This window comes from Passer domesticus, chromosome 3 (assembly GCF_036417665.1).
Source record: "Passer domesticus isolate bPasDom1 chromosome 3, bPasDom1.hap1, whole genome shotgun sequence".
Taxonomy (NCBI): Eukaryota; Metazoa; Chordata; class Aves; order Passeriformes; family Passeridae; genus Passer; species Passer domesticus.
In genome coordinates this window covers 34,594,572-34,611,394 of record NC_087476.1, presented here as the reverse complement: position 1 = coordinate 34,611,394, position 16,823 = coordinate 34,594,572, and the positions used below count along the sequence as shown (strand labels likewise).

The window sequence follows — 16,823 nt, the reverse complement described above, 5'->3', positions numbered from 1 at the left end:
CTGAATCAGTGCAATCAAACTGAAATCTGTCTATATTGAACAGGAATGTAAACACAGCATAACCAAAACTATCAAAACCAGTATGACTTATTTAATGTGGTGTGTTTGTATTTAGAACTCAAATTTTATTCCAAGAATTCTTAACAAAGTGTCTGATTTCCTGTTTAGTGCAATTTCCAAAACTTTCAGATGCCCACATTGTGATAAAAATTATAGCACCTTGCTGTCTTCTGCACATACACCTACCTTTGGAATAATGGAAAGGTTTCAGAGCCCAGGGCCTGCTTCCCATGAGAGGGGAATAAGCAAGGACTTCTCCAGAGTAGAAGGGGATCAACAGGAGGTCTGCATGTGACCTAGACCCTGGCACACCCAGTAGCTGCAAGGGACAAGTGTGCACTCTGGCATCCTGTTTTAGGTTAGAGGGCCTCTTCAGTTGCTGTGTCCCTGGGTACAACTGGATTCTGTCCAATTCTGGCAGGGCCAGAATCTGAGCTGAGTGATGGGAGGAGAAGCACCTTTCTTACTTGTGGACACTGCAGAGTATGTGCTGGTTAGCCGGGCCATAGGTTAAAAGAGATTGAGGTTAACTAGAAGTAAAAGTATTGGTTTTAATATCTAAATATAGTAACATAATCACATATTTGTAAAAGATGGGTAAAGAAAATAAAATCTGTACTTAGTTTATGTGCACAAGCATAAGTGTGAGATAAATACACAGTTCCATTGTAGCAGTCAAGGTCTTGGGCTTTGTGAAATTCTTCCTTGGCAAATGCTGCTGAAGAGAGTCGGACCATAGTGCCTAATAATTCACATTCATGCACCCTTTCCTGGGCATACACTTGAATATTTTTCTTGAGGGGAATGTAGAAGCTTTTGAGTGTGATCTTAATTTCAAGACTTCCAGGGTGTCAGAAGAAATTTATTGTCTCACTCGAAAACTCATTTTATCCCTCCTTTTTTCAGAGCTCAGTTTTGCAATTCATTGTAATTAACTTAATGCTCTTCTTTGGATACAGAAGTGTTTTTCCCCTTAAACTAGGAATTATGTCCTGTGAACAACACTGCTTCAGTGAGCAACAGAACTCTTTGCTGCAGTAAATCACTGGCATATCTATCACTGTACCTTACATTCAGTATTGCTCTAAATGTTAACAATGCAAAGGAAACAAACATTCAAGTAGGATAAATGTCCATGGTTCATTACTGGCTGCTGACTGGTAATTACCCATTTGGAGTTATTGCTGTTTAGGGGTGGCTGATCCTTTTCTAACAAAGCTGTGGTCTGAGTTAGGCTGTGTATTGCTGTGAAGGTTGTGTGATGCCACCTGTTGTGTGGCATCAACAATACGCTGATTTCATGTCAAATTTGTTGATCTATGTTGACCATCAGCTCCTTTCCAGGTAGATTACAGTCCAATAAGCAGCCTTCCTCCTTTTTTTTGTGCAGGTGTCCTTTATCAAATTACATCCTGATTTTGTTCAGAATTTTTTTCCTTCTTCTTTGTGGCCATTTTTGTTCCCAGCATGTGTCCTGCTGCTGGCCCTTCCAATCTCCATATTGTCTGTGGAAGGAAGAAGCATCTCTCTTCTTCCAGGTTCTGGTAGAGCGACTGGCATGTGGGGTAGGAACAATCTCTGAATATGTCATGTGGAGCCTCTCTCCATATACCTTTATTTTGGCAAGGAATTCTTAACAGCTGTGCTCTGGGTATTCTCTGTATATTAGGCTGCTTTGCTTGAGAACATTCAGTAACTCTTAAGGCATTGTGAAGTTAAAATAGGGTTAAGTGTATCCAGACATGCTTCTTATAGTAGTTCTTGTCATTTCTCCTGAGAGCTGTATTCCTCTATCTTCCTGAGGCTAGCCTTTAAGTGTTGTAGTGATTTGTATCTTACTCCTTCAGCAGTGAAACAGGGATAGAAACACTTAGGTGTGTGTTATAGCACAAGTTCTGGCTAAATATGTCTGCAGTTAGGCTTTTAGCCCATGAGGGAGCTTTATGAAAATTCTTCTACAGCTAATTAGTTGAAACTGCATGAAAAAGGTATCTTACACATGTGTTTGAGTTCCATTAGAGAAGGCTATCTCATGCATTTTTAGCTCTGTCCTTTATGGATCATGTGCATGTTGGTTGCCTCCACTTTTCTCTCAACAAGGCTACTTTTCTCCACCTACAAATTTGCTGTACAGACGGAAGAGGTCTTCCTTTCAAATAGCAGGTTCTTGGCAAATAACACCTTATGCAAACAGCCTTAGCTGCTGGGAGTGATAATAGTAAATACTGCTGAAGTGAGAGTGTTGTAAAAATGTATGAAGAAAATTGAAAATGTGGTTACATGGCAATTTGACCATAACTTGATCTCAGAAAATATATGTGAAGGTACAGTGGGAGAAAATTGCACTTTGCCTAGCACTCTACTGTAAAGGGAAAAGCTTTGTCAAAAGGTCGTTGATAGATTTTTTTTTGTATCTCATATGCATCTCTGAATGGTTTACAGCTTTTGCAGAGACCTTTTCCTATGTAAAAATTTTCTGCTTATAATTTGGGAGTTGAAAAATTACTTCCAGAAATTGTTCATTTTATTAGCTTTAGAGGGACAAGAATAAGCTGGAAAACTGAGTTTGTGGCTGAAAACCTGGAGGGTGTGAGTCCTAGTGCTTTTATTAGAGTCCATATATAGTTAGCTGTTTATGGAGCTGTTATTGATACATTCCAGAATGTTGTTTGTTTCTCCCAAGAATGGTTTTCATTCTGTATATGACTTTAGAGTAATTCACTTCTCATAAAAACATCAGACTATTGTGTGATGTGAAATAGCGTCCTTTTTAACTGATTTTTGAATGTCTGAGATTTTTGTAGTTTTTCAGTGAGTTTGCCTGTAGAAAACACATGGGACCACATAGATCAATAATTGATTGACTGAGGAGTCACCAGTGTTTCTCTGGTTTGTGCTGTCTGTAAGTTGATTTCTCTGTCTGGAATGATTAAAAGAGTGGATGTGATTGTAAATAGAAAATGAAAGGTCTGGTTTGTTTCAGATTTTTTTTCTGTTTCCTTCTTGAATTATTTCATGGTATCAGGTTAAGAGAACTGACACCATGGGTGGGATGAGTTACCTTAGAAGAGATGACTGAACAGAGGCAGAAATTTTTAAAAGATAGAGTTGGATGCCAATCAGGGTTTTGGGACAGGAAGGAAAAGAATACTTCTCAGAGTTTGATAGACATGTGGAAGCTATAAGCCTCATGAAACTTGAATGTTTTGGCAGCAGACTGCTCTTCAGTAGTTGTAACATCCTTTCCCACCTCTGGGAAAAAGTGTGCACAACTTTTAAGTATAACTTTCAGGAGAAATATCCTGACTTTGTTTCTTGAAACTACACTTGCCATGTGCAGCAGCCTTTTATGGTAGTTACTTAGGAACTTAGTTCTTGCTCTTAAACACAGATCTGATACATCTTTCCACTCTTTGGAGCTGTTGTATTTTTGGTATCTAGTCTTTGTTATTTAAAATGGTTGTAGAAGTACTTATTTATTCTCTATACTAATTCTCTACTAAGAAGTAGAGAAAACTGTTGGAAAAAACTTTTCATCTACTGAACAAATTCTCATATTTTTTCTCAAATTTTGCTCATTTTATCATTCCAGCTGAACTTTTTGCTTACATTGCTTTTTTGTTCGTCTTTTGAAATTTCACATAGAAGTCATAGGAGGAAGGATTCCTACTGGTTTGTAAAATGGGATTTGTAATCCCAACTCACTTATCCATTTGTTGATAATCTGATTGATAGCCTGCCTGTCGTCTTGTGTATTGTGAAAGATGCTGTTGTATTAGTACTTGTCTTGCAGGGTACTGCTTTTGTACTCTGCGTTAGAAGTGTTAAATGCTATCTACAGAATAATTTGCAATGTAAAAATATGAAATTGACTGTAAGGGCCATTGCTTAAGTACTTCTTATGGTCTAATTTTTTTAAAGGAAAGATAGATAAATATTCCTTTAAGGTCTCTGATCACAAATATGCTTTTGAATCAGGATTTGTGATTCTGTAATGTGGTAAAACAGAAAATACATTTCAGGCTTTTACTTTTTTCCATATTCTTATTTATTTGTGAAACACTGCAATTCAGGTAAGCACAATTTTGGTAGTTTTCATGTGTTTTTGACTCATCTTGCTGTAGTTCAGCTCTTTGAGGAATATTAGGATTGGTAATAAGAGAAAGTCTTGTTGCTTTTAATTTACAGTTTTTTGCCACCCAACTTGACCTATCTGAAACTAATTTAAAATATGTTGTCAGAAACAACTGCATTGCTGGGTAGTTAATAACACTTACAGGATGATAGGGATGTAAGAAATGCCATGCTGGGTCAGAGCACTAAAGTGTGTAGTTCTGTATCGTCCGTCCAACATCCAGAAACGTTCTTTAGAGTAGTGTGTGAGCACTTTCTTGTAGTGCTCAGCTCTGTAGTTGTATTAAGGATGTCAGAGGATACAGCCCTGCCTATTTCCTTTACTGTCTGTTCATTCGTTTTTTGATCATCTGTTTGAATAAATACTTTTTGGCCTTCTGGTGCTGTCTGCTTCCACAATCGAGTGCCAAGTTCCAGAAGTTCACTACTGATGTGTGGTACTCTTTTAACCTCCCATGAAATTACGTCCTGCTAGATTTTAGGTGGGGATTAGCAAACCACAATTCATATTTCCCTTAGCTAAAAGGACATGGGGATCCTAAGCTACAGCATGTAGTGTTCTTGCTGATTACACTTAGGGACTAGACTTACTTGCTGGAGGGAAATCAATGTTACATGTACTCAAGTCTTACTATGTATATATATAGCTTTCATTTTGCTTTCCTTGTAACACTACTTTTTTTAAAACCAGGTAGCCTAAATATGATAGTGCTGATCCATTGAGGGTAATTTTATAATCATACGTCAAACATACCAGATTTCCACTTGGATGCTTGCAGTTTGTTTCTCATAGACTTATAAAGACTGTTGGGTTTGCTTGGGAACTGTAAATACTCAACTCCTATAAGGCCTTTAAAATGATGGGATCTATTTGAGCAGGCAGGAATCAAGTAATGAGCTACGAGTGAAAAAGCAAATCTTATGAAAGCTTATTGGACAGATAGTTGACATGAACTACTTAAACCTCAAAACTTGATTTATTGGATTTTAGTATCTTGGCCTCTTTTAAATTAATTAGCATTTGTTGTTTCTATTGTATTTCTCCATGACAGGCTGGGTAAACTAACAATGCTTTACAATCTAAGCTGCCACTTTTACTTGAAATATTTTAAATTGGTAAGGATAAAGCAGATTGGGAGTGTATGACTTGAGACCACAGAAAAAGGCTTATTTATAAAATTGGTCAGGATACTTCCATCTTTGTGTGTGTAGCGACAATAGGATGCCTGTTTTGAGTGCTGTGGCATTAAAACAGAACAAGTAATTCTTATGATGGCTCCTCTGCCTACTGGCCTTAACCATAATAAGTGATACCTATCACAATCACAGAGTGGGTAAGGTTGGAAGGCACCGCTGTGGGGCCATCTGGTGCAACCTCCCTGCTCAAGCAGGGTCATCCTAGAGCATATGGCACAGAATTGAATCCAGATAGTTCTTGAATATCTCCAGTGAGGGAGACTCCACAACCCCTCTGGGCAATGTGTTCCAATATTCAGTCACCTGTGCAGTAAAAAAATTCTTCCTCATATCTGGGTGGAACTTCCAGTGTATCAGTTTCTACCCATTGCTTCTTGCCCTGTTGCTCAGCACCAATGAGAAGGGACTGGTTCCAAACTCTGACATCTCCCTTTAGATACTGACAGACATTGATGAGGTCCCCTCTCAGTTGTCTCTTCTCCAGACTGAACAGGCCCAGCTCCCTCCACCTTTCCTCATAAGAGAGATGCTCCAGTCACCCCATCAACTTTGTTGTCCTCCACTGGACCTGCTCCAGGAGCTCCGGGTCTCTCTTGTACTGAGAAGCCCAGAACTGGAATCCAGATGTGGCCTTACAAAAGCTGAGTAAAGGGGCAGGATCACCTCCCTTCACCTGTTGGCAATGCTGTTCCTAATGCACCCCAGGATACCATTGGCCTTCTTGGCCACATGGTGGCTCGTGGGCAGCTTGTTATCCACTAGGACCCCCAGGTCTGTCTCCCAGCAAGTCAGTCTCCATCCTGTAGTAGAGCCAGGGGTTACTCTTCCCCAGGTGCAGGACCTGCACTTGCCTTTGTTGAATTTCAGAAGGTTCCTCTCTGCCCCTCTGTCCAGCCTTTTGGGGTCCTTCTGAAGGGCTGCAGAGCCCTCTGGGCTATCAGCTACTCCTCCAGCTTTGGGTTATCAGGGAACTTGCGGAGGAGGCCTCTGCCCCTCCATCCAAGATATGGAGGAATAAGTTAAGGAATGCTGGGCCCACTGCTGAACCTTGGGGACCATCACTAGTCCAAGCCTCCAACTAGACCCTGTGCCACTGATCAGGACCTTCTGGGATCTGTCCTTCATTCAGTTCTCAATCCATTTCACCATATGTGGTCATGAATGTTTGAGGAAAATGTGGAGGAGATCTGACTGCAAAGCTAGGAAGGGTTGTCCCAGGGAATAAAGTTGTGCAGAATTTTAGAGCTTCAGCCAAGTAATTTCTAAAAGACTGGACTATTGGATCTACTCAGACGTGAGGTGTTGGATTGACCATGCCTGTTTTCCCACTGTGTATGGCCATGAGAATAACAGCCCAATAGCTGTTCTTCCAGGGAGGTGAATATTTTAGCTTTTCATTTCTAGTTTAGTGTTCCACCTCTGCCAAATGACTTTTAAATGCACCTTCAACATAACTGTTTTGCTCTCTGGAAGCAATTTGGAGTGACATCTGTAAGGCCCCAAAACTGTGCTTGACAAGAGTCTTAAAAGGGCTTATGGTTTTTTATGTACTCTGACTTAGATGCATGGGAAGAATACTGGTAAGATATTTTGAAGAGGTCAAGACAATAGAAAAAAAATTTACTGCCAACTTTGAAAAATCAGAGAACTTCAACAAAAGTTTAGAGCAGAATTCAATCAACATAAAAGCATCTTCGCAAAGCATTGACTTAGCAAGCTCCAATCCCATCCATTTTTAAGTTACTCAAAACTATAAGAAGAAGGAATTAGTAGAAGAAAGAGAGAGAAAGACAGGAAGCTACAGGAAAGAACAAAGCTACCACTTTGGTATAGCTACCACTCTCGGTTCCAGTGGTGTTCAGCTGATAGAAATTCCAAGAAGAGTTGGGGTCAAGATGTGCTCACTGTTTGTCCTGGCTTGGATACCCTTTGGCTTTCCTGGGCACCTTCCCCCACTGGGACTTCTGGTCATCTGGTCACTCTGGGGCTAGAATGGGGCTCCAGAGGCAAGTGTGGAACATTGGCTCTGGTGTGCTGGGGATTGGCAGCCTCTGCAGGGCTGGGATATAGGCCTGGGGCTGTGTGGGGCATGGCATTGCCTCATGGAAGCAGAGGCCCAACCTGCCCCTTCCCACACGTGCACCTGAAATGTTTCATGCCAGAACTCCTTTCAGTCTCAGAATATCTTTGCATAGAGAGCCACACTTATATCACAGTCTTGATTGGACTGTTATTCAACCATTTGTTAATTATCAAGTGTGGTTTTATTTCTTTACCTGTGGTGTGTTCTCCTACATCTGAAGTCCATTCTAATTTACTTTATATGCAAAAGGTTTATTGCTGTCTTGTTTTCAGCTGTTTCATCTCCTGTTTGAACAAGTTCATCCACTGAAAGACTTCTTATTGAGCTGGTGTCTGTGACACAGTTTTTCCATGCCTGCTTCACTTCCTTTTATCAAAAATCTGTTTTAGTCTGTCTGTAATATCAATTCCTGCATCAGCATTGACTTGGTTTAAACATAGATTTAAGTCTTCCATCTAAATCCCCTTTCTATTCCTTTTTTCTTCTGCTCTTGCTCATGTCCAGAACTCAGCTGCCAGGCCTCATGCCTCCCTTATCCTGTATCTTGTGCTTCTAAGCTGAAAGCTTTCCCTTTTTCTTGACCCATAAAAATTTAAGAAAGCTCATAAAACTAAAGCGCCAAAACAATCTGCCTTCACTAATCTGACTGTGTCAAGGTGTATGTGTGTGGTGCAGCCCCCACAGTGCTCTCACAAGGTTGGGGTGTGGCCTTGTGTGATTCCTCCTGCTGTGCCTGGTGTCTGCAGCCGGACAGCAGGACTCTGGACAGCTCTGCCTGAGAACTGCAAGGGCTCCATCAGCATCAGCCAGGATTAAACAGGCACTGGTAAATCTGTGCTGTAGCAGAAAGGGGGAAGCTTCAGAATAGTTGAAAGGGAAAACTTGGGAAACAGCTCTGAGGAGAGGAGGTGTTAAAACTAGGGACAGTTTTGGGAAAGGTGGAGGGATTATTTATGGAAGAGTATTTCCCTGCACAGAGGAAAACTGACAGACATGTGAGGACACATACTGGCAGAGGATGTGGAAAAGGGGCTAGTGGAAAGTTGAGTCTTTTCAGATATGCAGTCAGTCTGCTGTGAGTTTCCAAAGTGAGCTGCAGGATGTAGTAATAGATGTAAAAAAAATCTATACTGGTTTAGGGTTTTGACTTAATTTGAAGTTCACTTTTAGGAGAGGAAGCTGTGCTCTTGACTGCTGGTTTTATTTATTTAGGATTTAATTGCTTGTTAAATTTGACTTCTAGCCACATCTTATACTTCAGTTTTGTGCTACCTGCATAGAGTGAGCTTCTGTACGATTTTTGCAAGATGTATAATTTTTTGTGGAGCAAGAAAATGATGATAGAAATAAACTCATCTATTAAAATTGTGGTTTCATTGTGAAATTTCATATATGACATATATTAAATTCTAACAACAGTCATTAGGGTTTTGTTTGGCAATGGTTTAGATTGAATGAATAGAAAGAATAAATCTTGCTGTCAGCAGATTTGGGATCAACCACTTCTATTATTTGTGGTGTTTCTTGCTTTGCTGCAGGTAATTGCCTCTTTAAAATACTGAATTTCCTTCTCTTCTGAAGTCAGTACATCAGGAGAAAACAACTTCAAAGCATCAAGCTGAGAGATTTTTGTGAACAGTGATTACAGCATTTTTTCTGTACAGCAGGATAACTTCTCCCTTTGGATTCAGGCATAATGTTCTGGAGTGCCTGGTATTTGTGAATATTTCTATATGGAATATCAACAGTGCTGTGGAAGAGATTTAATTTTACCCAAAGGTTTAAAAATCAGAGGCCAGAAATCATTTTCATCTTTATATTGTTCTGAAAATCCATTTCAACTTCAGAAATGGCCCCCTGCTTGGTATAATAGGACTTTAAAAGGGAATTAAAGTTTATGGAGCATGTATAAATCTTCATGTGGCACAGCTGGTAGGAATAACCTCTGTAAGAACACCCAGGCAAGTGCTTTCTACTATGGCTAGGGGACTTAGAGCTTGATGTACAGGGTAACAACAGTGCCATCTCATCATACAGACCATTGGTTCATTCAACTTTGATTTAATTTGATTTTTTTTCTTAAATAATTTTTCTCTGCTGCTTGCTTGGTTTCTTTTGCTGACAAAACCAGTGTTACTGTTTGTGGCTATTCCACAGCCCTGAATGCACTCCTGTTTCAATACTCTTAGGGCAGGGTATCAAAGACACTATCCCTCTGGTACCAGTGACAGTGTTGAGACTGCTGGCTGCTGTGACAGTGAGCTCATATTAGGGCTGTATTTTCTACCTAGTGCCTAATTCCCATGCTTTGTGGTTAGAGCCTTTCCTGGGGACGGTGGTGTGACCATGAGTAACAAGGCAAAGGGCTACCACATTGCTACCTGGGTTTGCTGCTGCCTCTCTGCCACTCTCCCTGCATGGCCTAGATGGGAAACTCAAATTGTAATGCAGAAATCAACCCTGCTTTTCAGTCATGGTCTTAGGTGAGGTTACTGCACCAACTTTTTGCCTTGCTTTTGCTGCACAGGCATCTGAGCCACTTGACAGTCAATTCCTCAGGTGCTGCAGTTTAGAGCATATGGTTGAAAGTAAATTGTTGCCAATTTTGGGTTGCTTAAAGACACTGCACATTGAACAATGGAAGTTTAGGAAATGAGTGATGAGCAGTTCAGGTGCCCAGTCAGGGTCAGCTGCTGAGACCAGTAGCTTCATCAGCTTTCTCACCCCTGCTCATCCATCAGGTCACTGAGTACCAAGACTGAGTGATGCCAATACCTCACAGTGCACAGAAATAGCAGGTTGCACCAGTTTTACAGTGTTTATGCATTGGGTCTGAATGTCTTCTTTTTTTTCACCTGTAACTACTAACTAAAAAAATAATCTTACTTAAAAAACCTATGCTGATTTATCATAATTGCATCTATCAATCTATTTCTAATGACTAGATGCATGAATTTCAAGAGTCCCTTCCCTAAGGCCACATTAGTCAGTATAACCTCAGACTGATATGGAGAACAATTTTTTTCCCAAACTCATAAGGATGTGTAAAAAATTTATGATGTTGCTTTAACAAGGCCCACTGAGATTTGGGATTATATATCTAAGCCCTTATTGAAGACAAAATCTCTCCTATGTTTAGTCATGCAGAGCAAAGCTGCTCTTCAGACAGAACTTTAAAAATTAAGGTAATTTGATAAACATAAAATCGAAATTATAGAGAAGGGTATGAGGGACCTTTCCTCTGAATTCCTTTACTGCAAAGCCAGTTACTATTAAAAAATATAAAATGTAAATTAGAGTGGCAGCAGCTCTTGAATTTTAAGGCCATTTCACTATACTAGGAGCTGCCAGTGGAAATTCTTTACCATTGTTAGAAGACAACTACTTGCAATACTGAAGAAAAAGCAGAGGATGCAAGACAGACCTCATTCCCTAGCAGGAGAATTCATTCTCCTGTATAATTAATCTGATTTCCTAGTCTCATTCTTCAGCACCCAAATCTCTGCTCTTTCTCTAAGAGGTAATTTTTACTCAGGTTGGGGCCTCAGTTTAGCATCCCTCTACTTCCTTCTCCTGGGAAACTCTAGAAGGGAAATTAAGTGCAATGTATTTCATGAGATATTTTATGTCCAACTCCCTCTTGTTTTCTTGAATGAGGAATTAGGAAATTAAACTGTTTCCACAGGCTTGGAAATTAAAAATCTGATTTAACATTAGGCCATTTAATTAAATTATAAAAATTGAACCTAATATTTTTGGCAGGGTATTTTACAGGAAGCCACAGTGCAGTTGGCAGAAAGAAGTTCCACACTTTCAAAGCACCAGAGTTGTTTTAGACATTTTCACTCTTTGCTTAAACTTGAACAATCTGTCTGTCCAGAAACTTAAGTGCATTCTTTGTCTCTCTCAAGAAACCAGGCATTCTACTTTTGTAAGGGTTATAGATTGAAAAATATCTACACTATGCTATTCAGCCTTCCTTTGGGTAAATTTCTACTATTTTAATTAGCAGTGTTTGCTGTGAAAGTATTTAGATTCACTGACAATTCATACAGGGCAGTCTACAGGAGCTGCACAGTCCCAGAAAACCTTGAAGAAAAAAATGAAAACTTGAATGTGGCTGGGGATGGTATTGCTGTGTTTACAAGCAGTGACACTGAGTATTGTATGAGAGAATGCAGACAGATAGGTGTTCTAGATTAATGATTAAGACAGGTACTGGTCTTTAAGCAACATCTGCATGTATTTTTACATTTTGTAGATCCAACAGGAATATGTAATCCTCCTATGCCCCAGATAATGATGTTTTGTTTCAGTAAGTGATGGGAGCATTGTCTTTGAATGACCTTGTATTCACCTTGCTTAATGTAGAATGATTTAGTCTGGATGCAAAGTTCTGCTTTTAAGGATGAAGAGTTAGTAAATCTTTAAATCTGATGAAACACCAAACAATTATTGTCCATCTCTTGAATTGTATTGCTGTTGTGGGGCCTTATTTTCTTTTTTTCTGCAGCATCTCTGAGATCTGAGATTTTGTTAATAATGAGTATTGCAGTTGGGCGCACATGACATAGTTGCTGCTGCTCTGTAGATATTTCAATCAGAGTTACCAATTTGGAAATCATCTGGTAGCTGTTTTGGGCAAGCAGACCAGGTATTTTTGGACTGACTTCAGTAATATCTCAGTGAATGAAGGAGGACTCTAAAGAGATGAAACTAGAAAACAAGTCAATCACAGATGAAACTAGGAGCTTAAATAACTCAATTCTTGACATTGCATTTGTGATGCTTAGAATTATTATAAGAGATAAAGAATAAGTACTTTTTTTAAAAATCTTGGACATTATATACTATTTTATTTTGGAACAGATATAATAATAAAATTCCTTGCTAACGTGCTGCAGCTTGGTTCACTGCCTGTTTTCATTATGAGAACTTCTACTTCTCTTTGAAAGCTAAATTATCTTTACAGTCTCCAGCTTTTTTTTTTAATCCCCTTGCTCTTAGAATAATTTGCTCACCTGAGAAGGGATTGGGTGAACTGAAGTGAATTAAATGCCATTTCAAATTACATAGGTCTTCTTTTTCTTAAGCATCTGACCCTCAGTGGGTCTGGGCATACTGCTCATGAGGTTTTTGGAACCTTTTGTACTGAACTAGTACAAAATTTAATTCTTGTATTTGATCTGCCTTGTCACTGTTTAGAATGATGGGTTTGGATTTTTTGATTGCCTCTTTATCAACCTTTCATATTTTACATGGTGAAAAATAATTCTTAGATACTAGATGTAGCACTTGTATAAAGGACAACTTTCTGTGAAGGGCCCTTGTATTTGTAAGAGGATACCTGACACTACATGTTTTATGTTCACTAATATTACACCTCATTTTGATGATTTTTAAATAAAGATTATAGTTTCACGGAGAGATGTAAAGGCACTGCCAGGAGAGTAGTGTTATTGATAACATCTGGGCATTCAAAATTTAGACATACCAATATTTTTGAAAAAGACATTTATGTTTTCCTCCTGAGTCTCCTATTTTATGATTGGAGTTTCCAACCTTGAGAGGGGAAGGAGTGAGAAAAGAGTCTGTAAAATCATTCCTGTGTGTGAGTGTGGTGGTAGTGGAGCCCAGGAGACAGCAGAGATATTTTGAGTTTTCTCTGGCCCTTCTACCTAGTGTCATTATGCCTGGAGGGGCTGAGAGACAGCCTGTTGTCTCTGCCTTCAGGTGGGAAGCTCAGCTGCATGCAGGAGATGCTGGCTAATGTGCAGACAGTGAGGAGAAGGTGCTCTACATTTATGACCCATCTCTAGAGTCCTTTGATAAGATTCTGTGAGTTCTTGAGTTGGTTTATGGAAAAAATACACCAAGGCAAATACCTTTTTTTCCTCTGGGAAAATGAAGTGTTTGTGGCAGTACTTGGACTTGGTAGTGTTAGGTTAACAGCTGTGCTGTATTATCTTAGAGGTCTATCCCAATTAAAATGATTCTGTGATTTTATATTTTCTGTCTGTCTTGCCAGTTACATCCACCTTCCTTCTCCTGCCCTGACTTTTAAGCACATTTGCTTTATTTGCACAATTTTGGAGATAAACGTCTTGGGTTATACTTTTTCCACAATATCTGTAAAGCAAGTGTTCATCTAGAGGAATACACTGTTAATGATGAAAAAAACTATAGGTTGACAGCAACAGTTGCAAGAATCTGCTGAGGAAAGCAGTCGGTCCAGCAGACAACAGTAGTTCCATAAGCAGGCTTCCCTAAAATTAAATGAACCTTTTAAGGGTGAGCTGTCTGGAATTACTTTGCCTTTACTAGAGTAACTATGTTGATGTCAGCAGGTGCCCTGAAGGAGCTTTTACACAGTACTTTGTTTTTCTACAGCTCTACTACGCACTTGCACCCTTCAGGAAATAAGCGCTATTAGAAGAGGCATACACACGTTTGCCAGGGCAAGTGGCCTTTTTATACCCTTAAATACGTATCCAAAGTGTTGAGAGGTTACAAAAAAAACAAAAAAAAAAAAGACATGTAACCTGAGAATTCAAGTACTTGGTTGATACTTACTGGGAAGAGAGGCTTTTCAGTTTGATGGTGTTGCTGCTCATATTTGATATTCCTTGCAAGTAAGATGGGATCAGTCAGGCTGTTAGTATAGGTCAGTGGCATGTTGTTGTATCGTCTGCATCCATCCCAAGCACAGTAGTCTACAGTTATTGTCATTCATTAGGGAAATAATGGGCAATCTGTTAATTAAATTAATTTAGAGCAAGATGTATCCAGGAAGGAATCAAGAGGTGCTTAAGGTGAAGAAAAGTATTTTAAGAGGCATTATAATCTATCCTTTCATTCTGAATTGTATAGCCATATTAATGAAAACTGCATTCTAGAGTCATAGTACTACTGTTGCTACTGCCATCCTCCGTTATGGAGAATTATCAGCAGTGATCTGGCTGCAGGAATCTGATCTTTATTGTTTTCAAAAAGGTTACTTTAATTCTTTCTACCTGGAATGCAGTAAGACATGAAAAAAAAAATGCAGCTTAAAGCCTAAACACAACCATGAAGGTGAAGAAGCTTATTCTAAAGCATTGGCCATGCAGTTTTTATGAGAGTAATTTGCCTCTCCTTTTAGTGAGACCACATTGCTTTGCTGCTGAGAAGTCAGCAATTGCATTGTACTTTGGAGCTGCACCAGCAATTCTGCATAGTGTGGATGTTAAAGAGCAGTCACAGCAGACTTTAGGTGATGATCAGCAAGAGCTAAACTCCAGTGCTTTTCTTGGTTTTGTAGGAAAATTAAATTAATGTGGATTCTACACTTGCACCCAGGTAGGCAAAAATTACGTAGAAATTTTAAAAAAGTAGTTTAAAAATATATATTGTGACAATTTACTGTCTGCCATGTTTTCTTCCTGTTATATCTAGTTATGTTTGACATCACAAGCCCAGCAGGAGCTTTTTCTCTGTGAGCTTCTATCCCTCAGTCAGATGCTCTAAAAAGAACCTCACTGTAACTGGTGAAAATTTGCAGCAGTTTTCTGCTTTTACAGGTTCAGTTTTTTGCAGTAAGCTGTTGATCTTGTAGATGAATGAAGAAAGAATGTCTCTATGCATAGACAGTTGTTGCTATGGGTTGGCTCTGTGGCTGGATCTGCTGTTGCTATGCCTTTATGGACTGTGGTTTTGCTGGTCGAGCATATTCTGGGACATAACCTAGCAAGTTTGGGATTTTATATGCAAGACCAGCTCCCACAAAATTAAAATCACTTTTTCTCTTCATTCTTTGATGAGCCTATTTCTGCTTACCTGGTGCTGAAACTAAATAAAGACTAAATATGTCTTAGTTGTACTCACAGACCATATGTACATAGTTTGAGTACTGTTGAGATTCTTAAATTTAGTGTATTTGCTAGTGTTTGTGGTCCCACGTATCTAGGTGTCCCATTGAACATGCCTGCTTTAGACATTGTTGCTTGATTTAGGTTTTCATACATCCATTTTAGATCCTATGAGTCTTCAACCTACAGGTTTCAGAATAGATGAACACCTGCTAATCCTTCTGTGATGTTTAAGCTTTATTTCAGTGATTCTTGCAGCTGAAATTGTGTTTTGTCTTCCACAGAGACTGTACAGTTGGTGCTGTTTTGCAATGGAATGAAAATATTTTATGGGTGATAAGAGTTTGCAGCTTAAAATTAATGCTTTTGAAATTGCATGGCAGCCAGATGGAAAAGGGAAGGCAATGTAGAAAAGAAGTTGGTGAACACCCAAGAATCTTTAGTCTGGAGAAGTATGTTGAGCATTACTTTGAAATTACATACTCTGAGGCAAAGTTACTCCTGGAGAGGATTAAAATGTCAAGATTTATTGCCATGCAAGAAGTTGCAGTATGTTTAGGTAGCTTTCTGTGCTTCAGAGGAATAACGTGCTTGTAAACAACCTTGTCTGTCTTGGAACATTCATATTTTAACACAGTTTTTGGTTTTCTGCTTTTGCCCTTTACCCTTTGAGAAAAAAAAAAAAATTAATTCTGTGGACTATTCAGAGTCTTTGTTCTGAAAATAGCATTTCCTAATAAATATCCCAAAACCAGTGTAGTTACCTTTAAGTTAATATAGGGCAGTTGAATCTTCTAAAAATGTTGGTTGGTGTGAAATAATTTGGGCTTTGCTTTACAGTTTGAAATAGGCAGCTTTACCTCTCTTTCTGACTTCCCTTAAATAGCGTAAAATGATCAAAGCATGTCAAGAAGTTATAAAATAATTTCAAATGCATTAATAAAATTAATGTTGTTGAGATTCATATGTAGTTGTTTAATGCAAACAAAATTATTTGATCCACTGTCTTTTAATGTACGTTTTAGCATGAGTTATTTAATCTATGCTATGTATTGGAGTTAGAAATGAAAAAACTGCATGTAGAGTATGGATTTTAAATAATAAAAGCATTCATCAGAGCAAATAGCATCATTGTAATTAAAAGGTGCTTTGAAATACTACAAGATCAGTTGATACCTCTTATGTCAGCCCATCTGAAAAATATTATGACACTGGTACTCTGTGAGATTAAATCTGAATTTTCATTATAAGACTTTCTTATTGGTATTAAATAACTTGCCCTTTTCAAATGGTGACACATTGAAAGTTCAAGAAGGACTTACATTTTGCAGGATAGGGTATTTTAAACCCGGTGGATTGTTTTTGCAGTGGACTTCTAGCTAACTTCTTTTTACTAGACTCCAGATTTGCATATTTTTTCCAATCAAAGTATTCATTACTCAGAAAAAAAGCTAGAAGACTGTTAATAGCAAGCAGATCCTTATATATACAACTACTATAGT

The 16,823-nt window shown here is 38.8% G+C and overlaps 1 protein-coding gene across 5 annotated transcripts in view; it reads left to right on the top strand.

Moving 5' to 3' along the window:
• Positions 1 to 16,823, top strand: part of UBE3D (ubiquitin protein ligase E3D) — an 82,625-nt gene that overhangs the window by 26,984 nt on the left and 38,818 nt on the right. Inside the window, exon 8 of one of the 5 annotated variants that reach the window (XM_064412533.1) lies at positions 15,606 to 16,806. The exons of 2 other annotated variants lie outside the window; for them this stretch is intronic. In XM_064412533.1, the coding sequence (XP_064268603.1) occupies positions 15,606 to 15,918 (313 nt within the window). In that variant the 3' untranslated portion in view covers positions 15,919 to 16,806. Of the gene's footprint in view, positions 1 to 9,012; positions 12,378 to 15,605; positions 16,807 to 16,823 lie in introns of those variants that run through there. 2 more of the 5 variants (XM_064412537.1, XM_064412536.1) reach the window with 2 other exon arrangements.